Source organism: Cervus elaphus, chromosome 17 (assembly GCF_910594005.1).
Source record: "Cervus elaphus chromosome 17, mCerEla1.1, whole genome shotgun sequence".
NCBI classification, from domain to species: Eukaryota; Metazoa; Chordata; class Mammalia; order Artiodactyla; family Cervidae; genus Cervus; species Cervus elaphus.
Window position 1 is genome coordinate 7,414,311 of NC_057831.1, and position 21,717 is coordinate 7,436,027.

At 41.2% G+C, this 21,717-nt stretch overlaps 1 protein-coding gene across 6 annotated transcripts in view; it reads left to right on the forward strand.

The window, feature by feature from the left end:
• The first annotated feature begins 1,097 nt into the window (after nt 1-1,097).
• Nucleotides 1,098-21,717, forward strand: part of LOC122673602 (cGMP-specific 3',5'-cyclic phosphodiesterase-like) — a 77,932-nt gene continuing 57,312 nt past the window's right edge. For all 6 annotated transcript variants that reach the window (XR_006334737.1, XR_006334739.1, XR_006334738.1 and 3 more), the window contains exon 1: nt 1,098-1,544. Coding sequence is in view for 3 of the 6 variants with exons in the window: in XM_043871528.1 (XP_043727463.1) it covers nt 1,423-1,544 (122 nt within the window). In the remaining 3 variants the exon portion in view is untranslated. The remainder of the gene's footprint in view (nt 1,545-21,717) is intronic.

A 21,717-nucleotide genomic window follows, 5' to 3' on the forward strand; every position in this document is an offset into this window, starting at 1 on the left:
ATGGCAACCCACTCCATTGTTCTTGCCTGGAGAATCCCAGGGCCGGGGGAGCCTGGTGGGCTGTCGTCTACGGGGTCACACAGAGTCCGACACGACTGAAGCGACTTAGCAGCAGCAGCAGCAGCAGACTATACAGTCCAGGGAATTCTCCAGGCCAGAATACTAGAGTGGGTAGCCTCTCCCTTCTCTAGGGGATCGTACCCACTCCCTTCTCTAGGGGATCTTCCCAACCCAGGGATCGAACCCAGGTCTCCCGCAGTTACAGGCAGTCTCTTTACCAGCTGAGCCACAAGGGAAGCCCTATCAAAGCTTGATAAGAATACGACAAAACAGGGTAGGAATGCCGAGCCCTTTTAAACGGATACATTTTTCGAGGCATGTGTATTTTAACTCCAGTTCAATATAAATGACGAATTAAAAACTGGGCTAACTGGCTGCTCTGCACGGTACCTGGGGACTGCCCCTACGAGCAAGTTACCCTACTTGTATGGAGATTTGCGATTTCATACACAAACCATAGTGATTATTGTATTTCAATTTACCTTTATCTTTTTCCAGTTAGGAAAGGGGGCTTAATGCAAAGAAAGGCAAATTAAGCCTTTCCTGCGAAGGCAGTTAATTTATACTTACTATGGTTATTATTAACGTTAATCACAGGAATGGCTCTGTTAGAAGTTACCCACCAGGACTGTCGAATCTATTTTGGTGACTCACGTCCCAGATCTCGTCACCCCAGACGTGGTCCTTGGCGGGGGCGCCCTGAGCGGTTGCGCTGTCCGGGCTCCGTGGGCCGTGGGTCGCAGCTCCTCCCAGACCCACGCGCTGATCTGGCGGAAAGCGAGGCAAGACAGTCATTGTTCTCCCAGGCGCGGGTGAAAGAGCCCGGGCTACTAGCACCTCTCATTTTCGGGCGAAAATTTCCCCAGCTACCGCTCTCTGGGTTTGGGCTGGGTCTCCACAGCGTGACCTTCCCTTGCCTAGAGCGGGACGCTCAGCGAACACATCCACAGTCACCTTTGCGCGCTCCTCCGGAGCCGGCTTGGCACGCAGCGCACCCCAGCGGCCGCCTGGCCTCCTTTCTAGTCCTGGCCACTAGGCTTCCGGAGAGCTCGCCAGTCGCCGCCCCGGCCGCCTCGGAATCTGGAGCCTAGAGAGACTTCCAGAGCCAGTCTCAGACAGACCCCGGGGAAGGCGCGGGGCTGCAGCACCGCCCCGCCCGCCGCACCTGGAAGCGGTGAGGACCGGGAGAGGCGGGGCGCGGCAGGAGGCTGGCCCGGCGCCTGAGCAGCTCCGCCGAAAGCCGGCCCGACTGAAGCAGGGCGAAGGGGGAGGGTCTCGAGGCGAGTTCTGCTCCTCCGAGGGAAAGGACCCCAGCTGGAGTGGAAAACCAGCACCAGCTGACCGCAGAGAGCCGGGCTGATCATGGAGAGGGCCGGCCCCGACTCCGCGCGGCCGCAACAGCAATGGGACCAGGACTCGGTCGAAGCGTGGCTGGACGATCACTGGAACTTTACCTTCTCTTACTTTGTTAGGAAAGGCACCAGGTAAGAGGAGGAGCCACGGAAGACCCGGCCGGGGCATGGAGCATGACCTGGGGTTTCTCTCTTCCCTACTGAATTCCCTTCCTTAAGCATTAAACAGCCTCCACTCTCAGGCCCTGTGCTTTTGAAGTAGGGCCATGATCTTACGGTGTAGAGACCTCGACTTTTAAGGCGAGTACAGTCGAAAAATCCAAGCGTCGGATCCGATCCAACGTGCTCACAAAAGTTCAAATACAAAAATGTATGTGCCGAACCCCCACCCCCACCCCCTACACGCCGGCTGCCCTGGTATTCCCTGGGAGCAAGATTATTTCCATATATTTGCGCTCACGGGCCTTTCTCTAGCCTCCTGGTTCCCCTAAATCTCCTTAGCGAAACCAAAACAGTGTTTGACCCCCTTCCCTGCAGCTCCGGAAGCACCATTTCCAACGCGGTCCCCGTGGCTCCGCTCCTCCCCCGTCCCCCTTTGCCCCGGCCCTGGCGGGGCGGGGAAGCCGGGGTAGGGGCGAGACCGAGAAGCAGCCCAAAGCCAGCACCATGCCGGAACCTTCCCAGAGTGAGTGCTGTCGTCTTTTACCCCTTCCAGTCCCCTAGTTGTCCCGCGCTCTTCCTCTCCTTCGCGTTTGCGCGCGAGGCGGCGGCGTGGAAGGCGCTCCGCAGAGGGGCTGGCGGCGCGCACACAAAGGACGGCGGAGAGCTGACCCCGGGGGGTGGCAGGTCCCGCGCGGCCCGAGGCGACCCCGGAGGCCAGTCTTCCTGGTCCGGAGCCAAGCGCCCGGGCGGCTGCTGCGGAGGGCGGGGAGGAGGGAGCCTGTGCTTTGGGAGGAGGCTGCGCGGCTGACAGTCGAGGCGCGCGTGGGAAACGCCCGCGGGAGAGTTGGAGAGGCATTGAGGCTGAAGCCGAAGGGCTAGGAGGGTGGAACGAAGAGTGGGAGGCTGGCGGGTGCCCGGAAGCCGGAGAGTTGATGCGAAGCCGCAGCCAGGGCAAGGCTGCTGCGCGCGGACGCGGGCTGACTCCCAGGCGCACTCCTTTGGAGAAGGGGCCCGGACTTCGCCGTCGCCGGCTCGGGGCAGCGGCCTTCGGGCAGCCGGAGCTGGCCGCCTCGGCCGGGAGGGAGGCGCTCGCGGGGCGGTGATGGTGGAAGAGCCGGCCGGGGCTGGCAGCCGGGCTCCCACCCGCCGGCGCACGGCCGCGGTCCGGCCTGGCGCTCCCCGCCAGGGGGCGGCGCGGCGCGGGGCGAGCGGGCGGCGGCGGGCGGCGGCGCGACGGCGGGGACCGTAGGGAAGCCGGCTTCGAGCGACCCGCCTCACCTGGGCGAGTCGTCGCCCCCCGACGCCTCCTGCAGTCCAGGGTCCGCAGAGGCCGCCTGGTGTGCACCTCCAACTTCCCACGTTTGCTATGTTGCCCTTTGGAGACAAAACAAGGTACTTCCTTCAGCAGTCCCCCCGTCTTTCCCACTTTTCCCGGGGGGCGCGGTGGGGCCGGGTGCTGTGCTGGCTGGTGGCACCCGGGTCGCACCGGCTGGGAGATGCTCTATTGAAAATGCGTTCTTTGACATTTTTGTCTTCGTTTACATTCCTGCAGAGGTAATAATTTTGAAATCTTAGATGAGTCTTTTTAACTCCGTTTCTCCCAACGAACGTTCAGGGTTGGTATCGGTTTGATGACTTCGGGGGTTTTTAACAGAGGCGCAGGTTTGGGGACAAACCTTCTCTCTTCTGTTTGATTACTCCGCCTTCCTTTTAAAATCCTCTTCTCCCCGCTTTCGTCTTCTATCACAATACTTAATCTGGAGTGACCAGAGGATAAACCCTGAATGGAAGTGGTTTCTTTCCGAAGGGCACTTTTCTGTGAGTTTGGGGTGAGCACCAAGACCGTCTAGGCCTGGAATTATCCATTGCTGGAGGCCAACAGTTTCCAGAGGTGGTCTCCTCCGAGGCCGTCTGTCTCCGGATTCGTTTCACCGTTTGCACACTTCCACCCTTAATGAATTACAGCGCAGAAGAGACTGGGCAGGAGATCTGGGCTGATCTTTTAAGTGTGAAGGGGGATGTTCTTTAGAGATGTTCCTTAGGCATATTATTAAGAAAGAACGAAATTATTTATTTAAAAATCAGAGTTAATATCCTTTTGTTTTGTTTTGTTTTCTTTCCTCTCCCTTTAAAGACACAAACTTGGGGGTGTTTGGCGGTAGCTTTTAACTCATACATAAGAATACTTCACTTTGAGAATCTGCCAAAACTTGAAGAGTAATATTTTTTCCTAATAAATTAAATGAATTCAGTTACATTTCTTTTCACATTTTTTTCCCTCCGAAGTAGCATAGGATTAAAATCTCAGTTCTCAAAATGACACTACTTAGTATAAAATTTAGATCATCTGAGACTGTTAAAGACTTTTTCTTCAGTTGGAGTTTTTATATTACAGTTGATGTTGAGAGTAGGCTGAACACTTTCTGTGATATGTGTGTGTGTATATATATATAATCTTGAGAGAAGAGTTTGTGTTGAGTAGAAGTTGGAAAATGAAAGTGAAGATATTCAAGAATAGTACAGGCCCTCAGTTTTAGGAATTATAAAGTGCTGAAAGTTGTCAGTGTGAAGAATATAATCTAAGTCTTGTGCGTAGCCATAATTTTTTCTAGAAACAGTATTCCAGTTTGGGCTTATATTTGATAGCATTAGCTGGAGACTTAAAATTTTAAGAATGAGAGGTTGGACATAAAAATGCCACCCTGCTAAACCATGTGATTCACATGGTTGCGGTAAAATCTAATTGCAGACACTAACTTTACAGCTGAGCTGTGTGTGTGTGTGTGTGTGTGTGTGTGTGTGTTTAACCAGAAGCTCCTGTTACTTTGCTACCCCCCTTTTCTTAAATTTTGTATGTATAAAATGAATACTGTTGTAATTCAGGAAACTTGTGAAATAGAATAGCTCTGTAGGGGCGGTTTGCATGTTTATTTATTTAAAATAAATTTGGATTTACTTAGATTGGCCATCTGCATCGGTAGACAGGCTTATTGGTAGAACTATTTCCTCCTTATTTGATTTAATTGTTTGACATTTATCTGTGCTTCTCTGTTCTTTTCCCAGACTGAATGGTCTGCACCCAATAGTAGTCATTGAATAGAAGGAAGGTTCTGGCACTCCTAAACTCTCATTTAAACACCTGTGAATTTTGATTGACCTGGAAAGCAATTATTGCTGCTATATTACATTGTTTTCTATAATAATCTTTCAATACAGAGCTAAACACGTCCTTAGAAGCCAGAGCGTGCAGCACACAAATAAATGGTTTTTAGCAGTCAAAACCTGTTGAAGTGGATTTGAGAGTGTCAGTTGAACAATTCATAACATAATCTATTGGCATAAAAATTAGTTTGCGACTGGAAACTAAAACCTGTGGGAAACTCCCACCCTTGCTGTTGTAGAAAACTTTGCAGTCCTCCAGGTTTGAGATACCGTGTTCCTTAGGGGCTTAAATGCCCCTGCCTTTGCAGATGAAGCCTTTCTGATGCTAATGCCACTTTAACAGCTGTGGTTATTCTTGACAGCATATTAGAATAATTTACCTTTCAATATTACTTACCAGCTCTGTGATTGTGGGCAGTGTTTTATGTCATTTAGTATTGACGAGGTGATATGATTGACTTTTTATTACTTTGTTTTATACTAGACAAAAGCTTGAGAATATTTGGCACATACTGGAAATAGGAGATATTAAGTGAGGGCAACTTTTTATGACTTCTTGGATCAAAGTCCAGAAACAGAAGTTTTACACTCCCATGCAGTTTTCTATGATAGACTTTTTATTTAACACTGCAAAGCTGTGGTGAATTAGTTGGTGTTCCAAGTTCACTGTTTAGGATTCTTTCTTTTTTGTTTGCTTGTTTTTAATATTTTTTTTATCTCTTGAAGCTGTAATTATTATTTGCAAAATATTTTTCTTAAAGTCAGATGATGGGTATAAACTAAATATTGCTATTCACTCTTTAAAATGATAATTTCTATATCATATAGGAATATAAACTTTTCACAGTTTTCAGACAAACATTTTGTTAAACATATTTTGTTATGTAGTCATTAGGGTTGAAGACAATATAATCCTGTGCGTATTGACTTAGTCGGGCTTTGATATTATTTCTCATATTTTTATTATGGTAATTCTGGTGTGATAATGTCCTTTTATCCTTGTATTGCTTATAACCAGGGTTCTTATAGCCAGCTCTAAGGCACTTTTTAGTGCCCTAAAAGTTCTCATGTGGATTGAATTTGGATGTGATTAAATCTAGAAGAATCTGCAGGAGCCCCTGAAATGATGCTTCTCATTGCCCTTCTGTCACTAATGTTCTCAAGGTTTTATATTTAGTTCCATTTTTAGAGCCCCCAATACAAGATCATGATTCCTAAAACTGTGATAGAACCAATGCAGTGGCAGTTAGTCATAAATATCTCAAAATAAATATATTTGTTTAATATTAATATAATACTTAGGTTTGTAATACATTTCATTAACTTTTTTTTTCAGTTTGTGATCTAAAAATCTATAGAAATTGCTAATATTTTCATGAAGTCATCTTCAATACCTAAAGATGAGCAACTTTTAGCATTTTGATTATGTGGTGCAACAGAATTTCCTATTTAGATAGTTCCATCTAAAGAAATGACTTGAGTCTTGTCTCTGATATCATTTCTTTTAAAATATTTGAAGGTGTTTTCAAGTTGTATGGATAGAGTTTGTACCTTCACCCTCACCTCATTACAGAGAGTATGTCTTACCAAGATGCTTTGTTTCCTCTAGGTTTGAAGACGCAATTTAACTTAAAACTGCTTGAACTTCATAGTACATTTTAATAATGGTTGGGAGAAAGTTCTTTCATAGTTAAAAAGGCTGGGGGAAAAACTGCTTGCTGTTTATTAGTTTGTCCCAAATATTTTTCAAACAAACAATTTGTTAAACCTGTAACTGTTGTATTGAGTTGTTTTCTTTCTTTGTTTTCAGGGCTAAGTGTAGGATAAAAGCTTTTCTTAGGATAAAAGCCTTTGGTAAGGACTGCAGAGTAATTAAATAAATCACTGAGGTGATTGACAGTGAAGGGTTGAAAAATGACTGAATTTGGAATGCAGAGTGGCTACTGACTGTGTAGGACTTCCTATGAGATTAGTTTAGCTGAACAGATACAGATTTAGTTGACCAATTGATGTGGCTGATTGGTGTGGCCTTGGAAATATCTGTTAAATCAGGTTCAGTTAAAAAAAAGTACCTGTGAGTTACAACCTAAGAATAAAAACTGAAGAAACTTTTCCATATGAGTCATTCACTTGATACTTAGCTCTGTAATCTTACTTACTGACTTGGTATTCTCATTTTATTTTGAATCTTTTTTTTTTTTTTCTTTTTCATGGTGTGAGTGCTTTATTCATTTTCTCTTACTAGGAATTTATATGTATTACCAACTAAATATCAGGCAGGTAAAGCAAACTGAGTGTTAAGTTTATAAGAATTATTCCGATAAATATTAAAAGCTTAAAGCCTTTTATTGGTAGGACAGAAAGTTCCTCTGTTTTTTTCCGGAAGATGTTATGGAAAAAAACAAACTTTTCCTACTCAATATATATATGGATGCATGTGTGTATATGTGTGTGTGTGTGTATGTATATATATATATATGTGCCCCGTTTGTCGTTTGTAGTGAACTTGCTTTTTAAAATCTTAGGTGCCATTATTAGCTTCTATATGCTTTGAAACCTTTTCCTTGATTCTGAATCATGACGTAAGATTAACTTTTTGAAATTGTCTTTTCTGAATAATTTTATTACATCTAAACTTGAGAGAGAAAAGTCTCCTATCTGATATAATATCGCTGGTAATAATCATGAAAAAAGTAATCACTTCTACTTTCTGTTGAATAAGCGTGCTGAGGTTATAAGAAAAGATCCTGATTTTTTTTTAAAGCTGGTGAAATGTTTAAAACACACACAGAATCTTTGAACTTTATAGAGCTGGAGATCGTGTAATCCAGTGTTTCTCAAATTTAAGTAATCTTCCCCTGTGAAAGAAAGACATTCTTATTGACCTCCAGTATTTTAGTTTAAAAACTTTTGGTCACAAATGACAGAAATTCATGTTGAACTCATGCAAAATTGACATTCCTGGGGACTGGTTTGGATGTGAAATTCAGCGGGATGATATAATCTTGTCAGTATTCTTTTTTTTGGCCTGTATATATATCTAATCAATCTGTCTTTCCCACTTTCTTCCCTCCATCCATCTCACCATCCATTCATCCCACCGTCCATCCATTTGTTCAGCCATCCTTTTGACACTGTGCTATATTGGTTTTATTCTCCAGCAGGCTTTCTTCATGTGCTGGAACATTTTTCTTGGCAAGTTTATGTGGGTCTTAAACTTTTGATGTTTGAGAAATACCTTCTTATCCATGTCAGTCCTCTGAGAATTATTTTGGCCTTACTTGCATAATTTGCCTGCTCTGGACCAACCTTTATTTCTGGAAGAATAGGTTTGTCTCCTTCCTTTGTTGGGGCAGGTAACCCATAGTGTGATGTGTCAGTGAGGGAGGAAAAGTTCCCAAACGAAAGTGGTGTGAGTGCACCCAGAAGTTCCAGCTATCTGCCATAGCTAATATTGACTTTCTCTTATTTTAATGTTAGTTAAATGTGGAATTCTTAAGAGTAGGTATAATTTAATCATAGTTATAGCATTTGTGCAACTGCAATACCAAAATAAATGTATAAGTTAATTATGAATAAAATGATAAAACTCTAGCCAAATGCAAATTGACAACACTCATTAAATCATCCTTGCGGAGTGAATGTGGCCCTAATTGCAGGACGATGCTGGGGTCTGGTGAGGTCATCTTGCCTTTGCTACAGTTGCCTCGTGATGACTCATTTTTCCCACTGGGTCTCTCTCAACAGTCATGAAACTTTCAGTCCTATAGCACAGTACACCAGCTTTTGGTTTTACTTGGCTTGAAAGCATATTTGCATATTAAATCTACCTCTTTTATTTTCTCCTTATCCCAGAACCTTTGGGCTGCAGTGTGACTGTAAACACAAATATAAACTTGACTCCTAAAATTGCAGGATAGTAGTTGGTTATAAGGTAGTCATCCCAGTAATTTAAAGTATATGTCTTTGTCTGTCTTTGTTGTTATTGTCGTTAGTGTGAAAACACAGAATTGTAGCATTTCCATAGAAAAACTGTGTGTGGGTGTTAGTCGCTCAGTTGTGTCCAGCTCTATGTGACCCCACGGACTGTAGCCCAGCAGGCTTCTCTGTCCATGGGATTCTCCAGGCAAGAATACTGGAGTGGGTTGCTATGCCCTCCTTCCGGGGACCTTCCCAACACAGGGAATGAACACAGGTCTCCTGCATTGCAAGCTGGTTCTTTACCATCTGAGCCTACTACAGGTCTTCAAAACATACTTGCTTCAGACTCTGAGGCCTTCTCATACCTCATATTGAGACATGCCAATCTAGTCTAATCTTTTCTCCATGTCTAAGCTGCAAAACAAATTGACGTACATACTTACAGCATAGATTTTGGTTATTAGATTTTCTTTTAGATGTAAATAGATACTTCTTTAAGGAACATTTTTCATACATGTGATTATGAATGCATGGAAGATTGCAAAACATGTCTCTTCCAACTCTTGGTCAAATTTGAATGTAAAACCATATGAAGTGGTTATGCATTTTATTTATATTTGGTCCCAGTAAGCTTCTCAGATGTTTTCATAGCTGGAGAAGACTTGAGAATGTTAATTAACTTTAGGCAGCATTTGTTTCTAATCCATACCAGAAGCAAGGGAACTACTCACTGTAACATCAGAGTAGAGATTATTGGAGGAATCACTTGGCGGTGTCTCAGATCTCCCCTGTTTGATTTAATACCCTGTTATAGTATGGTAATCTTTTATTCTTATTAACCCTTGCTTTTTTTCTTCTTCTTTTTTAATTGAAATATAGTTGATTTACAATATTGTATGAGTTTCAGGTTTATAGCAAAGTGATTCAGTTATATATATATATATATGTTTTATATATATGTATGGTATGTATATTTTTTATATATGTTCTTTTTTCAGATTCTTTTCCATTATAGTAAAAGATTGCTTCTTAAAGGGATGCTGTTTGGCCTTTGGTAGGGATACATTTTGTTGTGAGAAGCTGTTCAGTGTCTTGCAGGGTGTCTAACATCCCTGGGCCCCAGACACTACATGTCAGGAGCACCCCGTTGTTCTGACACGAGTTTCCAGATGCCACCCCGAAGTCTGGCAGCAGTACTTGGTTGCTGCTGCTGCTGCAAAGGCGCTTCAGTCGTGTCCGACTCTGTGCGACCGCATAGACGGCAGCCCACCAGGCTCCCCAGTCCCTGGGATTCTTCAGGCAAGAACACTGGAGTGGGTTGCCATTTCCTTCTCCAGTGCATGAAAGTGAAAGTGAAGTCGCTCAGTTGTGTCCGACTCTTAGCGACCCCATGGACTGCAGCCCCCCAGGCTCCTCTCTCCATGGGATTTTCCAGGCAAGAGTACTGGAGTGGGGTGCCATTGCCTTCTCCAACCACTGTTCTGAGCCCTTTAAAATTTATTTCAGTTTATGATGGTTAAAGTTCCCAGGTAGGACAGATTTAAGCTTCAACTCCCAAACTACGTCTTTCTTAAGACTATGACCTTTAGGTACTTTATTTGCTTTCTCTGTAAAATGTTAATAATAGCATTACTTCTAGTGTTCTTAAGAAATTTAAAGGAAAAATACATATTTTTTAATCTTTTTTGTAGAGTGATTTTCAGTAGGTTACAATTTATTTTACGTTGGGAATCACCAGTGGTTTAATTATAATTGCAAGTTTGGGGAGTCATCCCCCTATTCTGATATGTGGAAATTAGAACAGCAGAATAGGGATTTAACAGACTTTGTGTCCTCACTTTTAAAGTGAGTTTGTATTAATGGTTTGAACAGAACCTTCTGAAGACTGTGGAAGGTACTGGAAAGGGAACTGGAATGGAAGTTCAGACCTCCCAACTGTGTCCCCAGCTTGGTAACTGGCCCAGGTTAATAAACCTTGACTTTATGTGAGATGGGAGCAGGGAGAAGTCAAGGCAGAGAGATTTGTAAATGAGTTTAAAATTCTCTTTCATCCCTAAGCATTCTTGATTCTCACTAGAAGGGCAGAGTGTCAACTTCTCAGATTTGAATAGTTTCCTTCTTTAAGTATTTTCTAAGTAAGAGTGGTGGATCTAGGTCAAAGTGTCCAAACATGGCAACTAAAACTGTAAAATTAGGATCCAGGAGCAGGAGAAATATCTATTATATTTTATGTGAGATTTTTTGTGTTTTTCCTACAGATGATTTTAGCCATTTCTATGTTATCAACCATCCTTTGACAGGAAATTAGTACACTCTTCTTGATTCTCGTCTTAAGTAGTTAATTCACATGAAGATGGAAGAAACACGGGAAAGGAAGAAAGGGGTGCTGTTTTGATAGTGGCCTTGAAAACGCGTTCCTGCGTTGTGTCTTGTGGGTCATTCAGGGCCCGCAGCTTTTACTTCTGTTTTATTTGAGGCGCCCTGCAAGTCTCCCCAAATGTTACACCACACCAGGGTAACATCCGGGAGGCTCAAGTATCAGCCTACTTACAGAATTCTCCCAAGTAAGCCCCCTTGGGTAGTAACTAAAACGGACCGACTTTAATCCCTAAGTCTCCTGTAGCAAATGTTAAAGCATTGTTTTTATCAAGTATTGAAACCATTCCCCAGTTTAAAATTATGGTTTTTATGAAATATTGTTATGGTTTTTATCATAGGCAGTTAGTTGTGTATTTTATCACAATTGTTAAACAGTTTTATTATATCTTTGGTATTTAGAAACCACATCATCCTCCAAATTCTATAACTTATTTTTAGCGATTAAGTTCTGAGTGGTAATAGAAAAACAAGTTATGCTCTCTCAGTGATTTTCTTAACTAAATGATCAGCTCTTATTCTTTATTATTTAGAAAATTTTGTCATACATAAGTATAGTTATTGGTCTAGGGAGTCCGTGTTTTTTCAATTCTAGTTTGAGAAACTACAGACATTAAAACACCGTTTTTGTTTTGTAAAAGTGTTTTTGTAGAGAAATTAGTGCTTTTAAACTAGGAGCTTGGAAAACAAATGGCTAACATCTAGTTATTTTGTAGAAATCCATGAATAAATTCTTTTTATTTTTACAAAAAACTTAATTGCCTTTGAAAATATACTCCAGTTAATGTTTGATTAACTTAAAAACAGTAACTAATATATTAAACCCTTAGTACCAGACTCTATGCGATCACTTCATAGGTGTCATTTTTCTTAATTTTCTTAGGAAGCCTATGAGGGTTAATACCCTTATCTCTGTTTTATAGACAGCATAAATAATGCACCTGAGGTCTTATCTTAGAAGCAGCTTGGGTTGAAGCCTGAGTCTGTCCCACCTGGTGCCCTTATACGCCATGTTCCACTGAAGTTCAGTGTCAGTATTAATGGAAGCAAAGGAAAGACTCAGAGATTTAATGGCATGAGAAATTTGACTCAGGAAGAGGCTGAAGTTCCTCCTAGTGCCTCTTAATGTGCAAGTCCGTTACTAAATGAGCTGCCTAGAGACTTTGCCCAAGTGCGTTTTGTTTCCATATATGATTTTAGAGCATAAAAAGTGGGAACTCTCTAATGATATTTTAAAATAGAGTGGCTGAAAATTTAGATACTAGACTGTTAACAATTATATTCTTAGTATTAGACTACAGATACCCTACCTGCAGTATATTTTCAAAGGATTTTTATCCTCTGGTACATTATTTTAGGCAAGAGTACAAAACACATTAAGCTAGTTGCTCTACAAGTAGGTTTCATCTAATTATATTTTTAGCTCATGAGAATTATTATGTTTACCTTAGAATTTTACACTGCTTTGTAAATTGTTTCCTTTTCTTGATGCCAAGAAATTTTCTTTAAAACCTAGACAAGGTATTTTAATTATTTTTCCCTTTCAAAAAGCATCTGGAATACTGAATATGTATTTTAAGATATTCCTGTCTTTTTTAAGATTCGTTTTGTAACCTGAGTGAGCAAGTTCAACTTTGGTAGAAAGTAAAGTTATTATTGGATGGAGCTACGTTGTGTGTGTGTATCCCTTTTGCTAATCATATTTGAAGTGCTATGTGAGAGCTTGTATTTCACTATGCAGTGCTTTGCATATACAATTTAATACGTCTAGATTATAGGCATTTGGAAAAAACTGTGATCTAATTAGATTAGTGAAAAATTATATTAGTTATAATATAAATTATAAACTGTAGTTTTCCTTTCTGTGATAGATAGTACTATTGAGTGAAAATGAGAAATTGCAAAAGGGGAAAGTTTTCATCCTTAACAGAGTATGTGCCATCAGATAGTGACTTTCCATTTTTTTTTAAATGAATGTGCCTGTGTGCTCAGTCGCTCAGTCATGTCTGACTCTCTGCAGCCCCATGGACTGCAGCCCACCAGAATCCTCTGTCCATAAGATTTCCCAGGCAAAAATACTGAAGTGGGTTGCCATTTCCTCCTCCAGGGTTTTTAGTCAATATTATTTATCAATTTATAAAATTTTTGAAAAGTTTGAGATGAAGTATAGGTGATATACAAAAATTAAAGCTATTTAAATATCCAGTAAAAACAGATATTATTAGCTTGCTACCATTCAGTTTAATCATTACCTCGACTCTTATTTTAAGAATAATATATTTTTCATCTTCTTTAAAAATATGAACACATGGGATGTGTAGTATGAAATAGCACTTTATTTCTGCCATGTGTATAATTTTGATGAGATAAACTCTATTACAATGATTAAAAAAAAAACAGACAATTCACCTAGACATTCTGCCCCACAGATTCCCTTCTGTTTTTGTTTTTTTTTTTAAATCATTCACAAGTGGATGTATTCATTCCTTTCCTCTGTATATTATTAAAGACCCCAAACGTCCGGCCCTGGAAATGCCAGTACGCAGCCTTTTCGTGCAGCAGCTGCTGGAACGTGGCTGCCGGGCCTTTGAGTGCATCCACTCAGTTTTGTAGGGCGCTCCACCCACCCTGACACATCGTCTTGAAAGATGCAGTGCTGTTAACACTCTAAGGAAGCCTCATGAAGTCAAAATATGCTAAAGATTATTCCTCCTGACACTGATTTTTATATTACATCATCGTTGCATGGGCAAGATTCTTGAGCTGCTAGAGTCTTCACTAAAGTGGAATATTAAGGCAGTAAACTTCTGGTTGGATTCATTGTTTTAAAAGATTTGAGATTTAAAATCCAAGTCACATTTTTGATAACTCATAGCAAGTTTTTATCAGCTCCCAGTTGGCTTCGTTTCCTGCCATCTAATTAATATCAATTTGGGGGGTTCTTTACTTGCTCTTTTGAGGTTCTTTACTTCTTTACTTGCTCTTTACCTGCCTTGTGGGAAGGGGTCCCTTGGTGAGCCGTGAGCAGCATCTGTGCCAAGTTGTGTTACAAGTTTGAAATCACAAATGGTATTCACATTTATGTTACCTGAGAAAATAACTCCTGGCATTGATTTTGGTACCCTCCAGGGTTTCTGCATCTCACTTCCCAGGTAGTGCTAGTGGTAAAGAACCTGCCTGCCAATGTAGGAGACACAGGTTCGATCCCTGGGTCAGGAAGATGCCCTGGAGAAGGAAATGGTAACCCACTCCAGTATTCTTGCCTGGAGAATTCCATGGACAGAGGAGCCTGACAGGCTACAGTCCATGGGGTCACAAAGAGTCAGACATGACTGAAGCGAGTTAGCTCGCATGCAGGATTTCTCCAGTTATTGTAAGACATATTGTAAAAGTTTAAGAACAAAACTGAACTGTTTACCTATTTTAAAAGAGACATATAATTCATTTATGAGGTAAGAAATTTTTTCTGTAATAAAATATGGGAGGAAATAACTGACTAGAGGATAATAAAATAGGTTTCGGTGAGAAGAGAAGGAATGATTTGGATGGGATGTTAAACATCAGGATCTTGTCATTGATTATAAATTCTTGGCATTAACTTTTATTGCATTTCCTTTGGCTGTGGCTTTATTTCTAGCATCCAGGGCCTGTTGTCTTTCATTAAAAGCCTTGTAAAAGTTAAATCAAGTCAAAGACTTCAAGATGGTTGTTCTGTTTTTGTTTGCAGGGCAGTTAACAAAGACTTGCTTATACTTGGAAGTAGGGTTTCTAAGTTATTAGAACCTCCAGCAGAAGTAAAATACCTTTGTGGAATTTGCGTCCATTTCGTTCTTTTTGCTCAGACAGCTAGGATGTAATTTATGTAGAGTTGTGATGTAACTCATCTTTTTGGGGGAAGCTTAGTGGGATTCTATAATAAATAACAATCTACACTATCTTCTTTGGACAAAGACCTAGGTGCTCAGGGTACGTGTAGACAGGCTGTTTCCAAATCATATCAGACCCGCTAAACCTGTGGGCCTGTACCACCAGGAACATGACCTTTCTTCCCCCCTTGCTTTCTCTGATTCTCTCAGAGAACGTTATGAGGAAATAAACACCCATTGCCCCTTAGGCCAGCCCTGCAGCTCCACTGGAAAGGGTCTAGGAGATAGCAGCATCTTAAGTATGTGGAAGAGAGTTTGAAATACTTCCATGTGCATTTTCTAATTTGACTCGAACATCACCCCTGTGAGATGAGTGAAAGAATAAGAAAGAGAAGAAGCTAAGGGGCAAAAGGAGATGACGAGAGTTGACTGACCTAATAATCATCACCTATTGGTCTGCTGATAATGTAAGCACTTGTGGGCATCTTCCTGACCCGTTCAGAGAGCTGCCCATTTTTACAATGAAGAACTTGTACTCAGGAGAGAATGAACTCCAGAGTAGTGATTGTCCGGTAGAATGATCTCCTGATGTCCAGTTTAGTATTCTTGACTTTATACTCAACTGAAGATAGTTGCCACCTTGCACTTTAGGAAGAAGTTATAACAGTCAGTGTCTCCCCTGCTGGAAACAGGATGAAATTGAAACTCAGAAGAAAATTGTCTGCTATTGGTTACAAATCCCATTGGTAACAAATGCTAAAGTATAGATTGGAATTTGGGATTTATGACTAAAAACATAGCCTCTCAGTGCTTCCCAAGAATTTTTAGCAATGTGTCAGCCTCCGTTATATAAGCAGATTGCAGTTTGTTTTTTCTCTACTAAATATATGGCATGATTTGGACAGTAAAATGAAAAGGCTTGATGTAAGGAAGAATTTTATGCCACACATTATTAATCTAAGAGCTTTCAAAAGTTCAGTTACCATAACACACAGGATCCTTTGCGCCCTTTCAATGATACAGTTAGTTATTTGATGGCACAGAGCTCATTGATGTGCTACACAGAACCTACCTTTTCTTTGATGTCTATCTGCCAACAATTTCAGTTGGGAAAAACAGAATATCAAATGACTAGTACGGTCATTTGAAATAAATTCAGTATAATTTGAATTTTAGATAGTTTATATTAAAACTGTATTCATTGTTTATCTGAAACTCAGTTTTAACTGGTATCCAGTATTTTTATTTGCTAAGTTTAGCAAAATCACAGTGGATAGTGACTGCAGTCATGAAATTAAAAGACACTTGCTCCTTTGAAACTAGATGGCATATTAAAGAGCAGAGACAAAGGTCCATATAGTCAAAGCTATGGTTTTTCCAGTAGTCATGTACGGATGTGAGAGTTGGACCATAAAGAAGTTTGAGCACTGAATAACTGATGCTTTTGAATTGTGGTGCTGGAGAAGACTCTTTAGAGTCTCCTGGACTGCAGGAAGATCAAACTAATCAACTGTTAGGAAATCAACCCTGGATATTCACTGGAAGGGATGCTGCTGAAGTTGAAGCTCCAGTACCTTGGCCACTTGATGGGAAGAGCTGACTCACTGAAAAAGACCCTGATGCTGGGAAAGATTGAGGGCGGGAAGAGAAGGGGGCAACAGAGGAGGAGATGATTAGATGGCATCACCGACTCGATGGGTGTGAGTTTGGGCAAACTCAGGCACAGTGGAGGACAGAGGAGCCTGGTGTACTGCAGTGCGTGGGTCGCACAGAATCAGTCCTGAACTTAGTGAGTGAACAACAACAGTGCAACCCTGAGAATTACTCTTATCTTGAACACGTTTAATATACGTTCTTTTCAGTGCATCATTTTAGGTTTGTAAACCATGACCTGTTTTCAGAGAAACAGGCATGAGATTCAGTCAGATTTTTTTAAGGACACTGTCTTTCAGAGTTTTTGTTCTGGGTCCCGTGACACTGTTTTTGCCTCAGTGGTTTAGTATGCCATCCTTTTGTGGTCTGGATGGAAAGAATTAAGTCAGAGGATGTGCCGTTGTGAGCGACTGTGTTCCTTCTATACCTTATATGCTTAAATTTGATTTTTGACTCTTTCTACTGCATCTGGATGTTATGAGGTGTCTTCTTCATGACAAACATTGATGCTGTGGGAACTTCTATAGTCTTATAGGCAGTAAGACTTGGAATAAGAAACCTAGATTTGATTCCTAGTTTTGCTACCAGATAGAGTGTGTTTGGTTTAGCCATTTAATTTAGCTTCTTAATTTAGAAAGTAGGATTGTTAATACCTGCCTCGCCAGGTTTAAATAAAATGGTGCTTTTTTCTTCCAGTATCTCTGATAGACATACTTTTCAAAATCTCATAGATTCAAGGGAGAGAAAAAAGGGAAAGTAGAGATCCTGTCCAGGCCATAGAAGAGAGTTGCCCCAGTCAGAGCTGTCAACCAGGTTTCTTGACTCCCATCTGGTATATTTACCCTCATATTTGACATGTTCATCTTTCCATCTTTATTCATGTATATGCAAAACCCACTTCAGTACTCTTGCCTGGAAAATCCCATGGACAGAAGAGCCTGGTGGCTATCGTCCATGGGGTCTCAAAGAGTCAGAGATGACTTTAGCAGCTAAACAACGACATATAACTTCATATGACAGCAAAATTCAGTATGTGTATAAATTAACTTCTGGACACATTCTAAGTTTCGGTTTGGGGAGCAGCGGTCTGGGCTTGCTCACGCCCGTATCCCTGGGTGCCAGCACAGTGCCTGACGTGCACAAGAAGCTTCATGAGCACAATGCAGTCTAGAGAAAAGGACACTTAAAAGTGAATCCAGTTAAAATGAAAAAGTATCAGTGAAAAGGTTTCGATTGGAACTTTACTTTGAAAAATGGAAGTAAATGAAAGTAAATTTATTTTAAATCCAATAAAATTTAAATTATAATGGAAACTCCAAGCTAATTTGTAAAATAGTTTCTGGCAAATAACTTTACTTGTTTGACATTTGCAACAAAATCATAGAGTTTTTCTTCCCAAATACAGTTTTTTAAAATTAACATTTGAAGATCTTCAGTATTTCCAGCAGCCTTTCTTAATCTAGAATGCACTTGTTTGAATAGAATTTTCTTTTCAGGTATTTGTTATGTTAATGATCTTTGTTGATTTTGTTATCTGGTTTTTAATTGGGTTTAACCTTTAATTATCAGTGGCTTTATGTAATATTAGAATAGTCTCCAACATCACTTTGTTCTGCTTCTAGAAATTTTATATCTTACGTAAGTTTACATTTCAGTCTGCAAGTGATTTGTATTTGCAGAAATTAAAGTATTAAAGAACAGGAGATGATCAATACTAGTCTTAGGAAAGAAGGCTCACTTCACATAGCCACATAGGTCATGCACTGCAAAACGTCAAGGGATGCCTGAAAGGAGAGAGGTGTAAGAGATGATTTAATATTATTTATGGCTGGTTTATAAGTAATTGTTTTGATGTTATGATAACTTATGTTTTCCTCCTCAGGCATATATATCTACAGGGACACAGATAATCAATAATGTGGTCTTGAGAAAACCTTTCCCCCCATGACTGGTGGTTAATAAAAATTGTTGATTGAATGACTGAAGATACCAGATCTACTTTTCCTGTGTCATTTAATACTGAGTTCATTTCTCCAAGAAAGTATCTAGAAATACAACACCTGTGAGACAAATTAAACACCCTGTTTAAGATGTATATATAACAGGTCCTACGGGATAAATGAGGGGAGAGTAGCCATGGTCAGTGATGAGGCTTACATCCAAGGGGTGGTGACCATTAGCAGCTAAAACATAATGTTGATTTTCTAAGCATTCAAATTTTCAAAAGACTGTTGTCCTTTTTAATGCAGTTAGTTTAGGAGGCTTCATTTATTTATTCATTCACTTCACTCAGATATTTATCAAGGTCATAGTATTAATATGTGACAGACATTTTCTAAGTACAGGAATGCAGTTAACAAGACAGATGAGTATGAAATTTACATCTCCTTGGAGGAAACAGACAGTAAACCAACAGGTTAATAAGCAAGAAAAATAGATGATAGTAAGAATTCATTACCACTCTAATGGCAGAAAGCGAAGAGGAACTAAAGAGCCTCTTGATGAGGGTGAAGGAGGAGAGTGAAAGAGCAGGCTTAAGACTAAATATTAAAAAAAAAACCAAAACTAAGATCATGGCACCTGGTCCCGTTACTTAATGGCAAATAGAAGGGGGAAAGTTGGAAGTAGTGACAGATTTCTTCTTTGTGGGCTCCAACATCACTGTGGATAGTGACTGCAGCCATGAAATCAGAAGACGATGGCTTCTTGTCAAGAAAGCTGTGACAAACCTAGACAGTGTGTTGAAAAGCAGAGACATCACCCTGCCAACAAAGGTCTGTATAGTCAAGGCTATGGTCTTCCCCATTGGTCATGTACAGTGGTGAGAGCTAGACTGTAAAAAAGGCAGAACACCAAAGAATTGATGCCTTTGAACTGTGGTGCTGGAGAAGACTCCTGAAAGTCCCTTGGACTGCAAGGAGATCAAAGTCTTAAGGGAGATCAGCCTCGAGTATTGGAAGGACTGATGCTGAGGCTGAAGCTACCAATATTTTGGCTACCTGATGTGAACAGACGACTCATTGGAAAAGTTCCTGTTGCCGGGAAAGATCGATGGCAGAAGGAGACAAGGGCATCAGAGGATGAGATGGCTGGACGGCATCACGGATGCAATGGACATGAACTTGGGCAAGCTCTGGGAGATGGTGGGGGACAGGGAGGCCTGGCATGCTGCAGTCTGTCAGGTTGCAAAGAGCTGGACAGGACTGGGCGACTGAAGAGCAACAACAAGAATTCAGATCGTGTCGGGGTTGGGGGGGAACATGAGGTGTTGGGGCCCCTTGAGAGGTGGAGTGAGCAGGGAAGACCTGTCTGTGCAGGTGAGGAGGGAGCCGTGACCTGCCAGATGCAGGTGAGGAGAGCGTCCCAGCCTGGGGGCAGTCAAGGCTTGATGTGCTTGAGGAGCGTCAGGGAGGCCTGTGTGGCCAGGAGGGCCTGTGGTCGGGGGTCGGAAGAGTTTAGGTTTTACTCTCAGTTCAGTGAGAAGCCCAGTAAGATGGTGAAGATGCTAAGGCCTACTTTTCCAAAGGTTGCTCTAGCTGCCATGGGGAGAATGGGTTGAAGGAGGCTAGTATAACCTCAGAGAGTCCAATTAAGGGGCTGTGGCCTTAGTCCAAGATGAGAGATGATGCAGCTTGAGCCAGGGCAGTAGTATAGGAGATAGAAATGAGCAGGTTGGAGTATAGGGTTTTGGAAGTCAACTAGACAGGACTTCGTTGCTAGATTGGATCTGAGAGTTGAAGGAAACATTCAGAGTAATTCCTAGATGTGCAATTGAGTAACTGATATGAAGAAAGTGGACAGGGAGTGAGATTTGAGCAAGAAGAAGGGCAGGGTGTTAGGAATTGTGATTTCACCGCTTCAAGGTGTCTGTGTAGATGTTGTCAGGGAGGTGGTTTGATTAAAAATTGAAATGTTGATCACCATTTTTCAGTGAGAAGATAAATAGGCTGAGGCTGTGTTTCAGGTTTGTAGCTGACATAGTTAAAATACCTGTTTTTATGTTGATTTGAGAAGTGTTTAAGTTACATGTACATATTTTTTAATCACATAAACTAGATTAACTTAAACATATTGCTGGGTTCCTGTTTCATGTTTTACAAAACATTTTATTCAAATGCTTCCTGTACATTTCTCACATGAATATCTGACATCAATGTCTTTGGCACAATCTTTCTTTGTGATTTTGGACATTACATAAACATTTCCCAAAGTATGTCCCCCTCATTTCTATAGAAGTTTTTGAGATACACTGTTACCAGAGTATATTCTTATCACTAGAAATTTTGTGCCAAGCCACGGCATGCATTTATAAAATATTAGGCAATTACATTAAAAAAAAAACAAAACTCTGTGCTACGTATACACTGGAGTAATATAGTAAGTACTTTTTAAAGAGAGCTTTAAAATGTATCTGACACTTGGAATTATGAGATAATCCTGATAATATCTATGTTATATATTTTTTTTACCCATTGCATTATAGATTGGTGTCAATTCAGGGTAATATATATTTACCAAACAATAGATTATTGTTCAAAATAAAATAATTCAGGGAACACTCTATAAGTGAAAGACTTAGTGGAGACCCAGGAAAATGATTAGCTCTTCTCTCCTCCTTCTGGATCTTCTTTTTTCACTTAATAGATTGGAGTGATTATTCATATCAGTACCTTGTACTATCTGCCTCGTGATCCATTTGGGCTTCCCAGGGGCGCTAGTGGTGAAGAACCTGCCTGCCAATGCAGGAGATGTAAGAGATGCAGGTTCAATCCCTGGGTCGGGAAGATCCCCTGGAGGAGGGCATGGCAGCCCACTCCGGTATTCTTGCCTGGAGAATCCCAAGGACAGAGGAGCGTGGTGGGCTACAGTCCATGGGGTCACAAAGAGTCAGATATGAAGCACCTTAGCACAGTGTTCATTTATAAATGTGCCATGATGGATTCTGCCAGGCTTCTATTTATGGGATTAGTTTGCTCTTATCTTTGCTATAACAAACAGTAAGTAAATACACTGATACTTCTTTTGCCGTGTGTGTAAAATCTTTGGAACAAAGGATAAATGCATTTTAAAACTTGTTAGATACTGCCTGCTTGCCCTCTGAAGAGGTGTTATCAATTTCTGCTGCAGCCAGAAGGCTTGGAGAGTGTCTGCATCCTGGCTGTTTC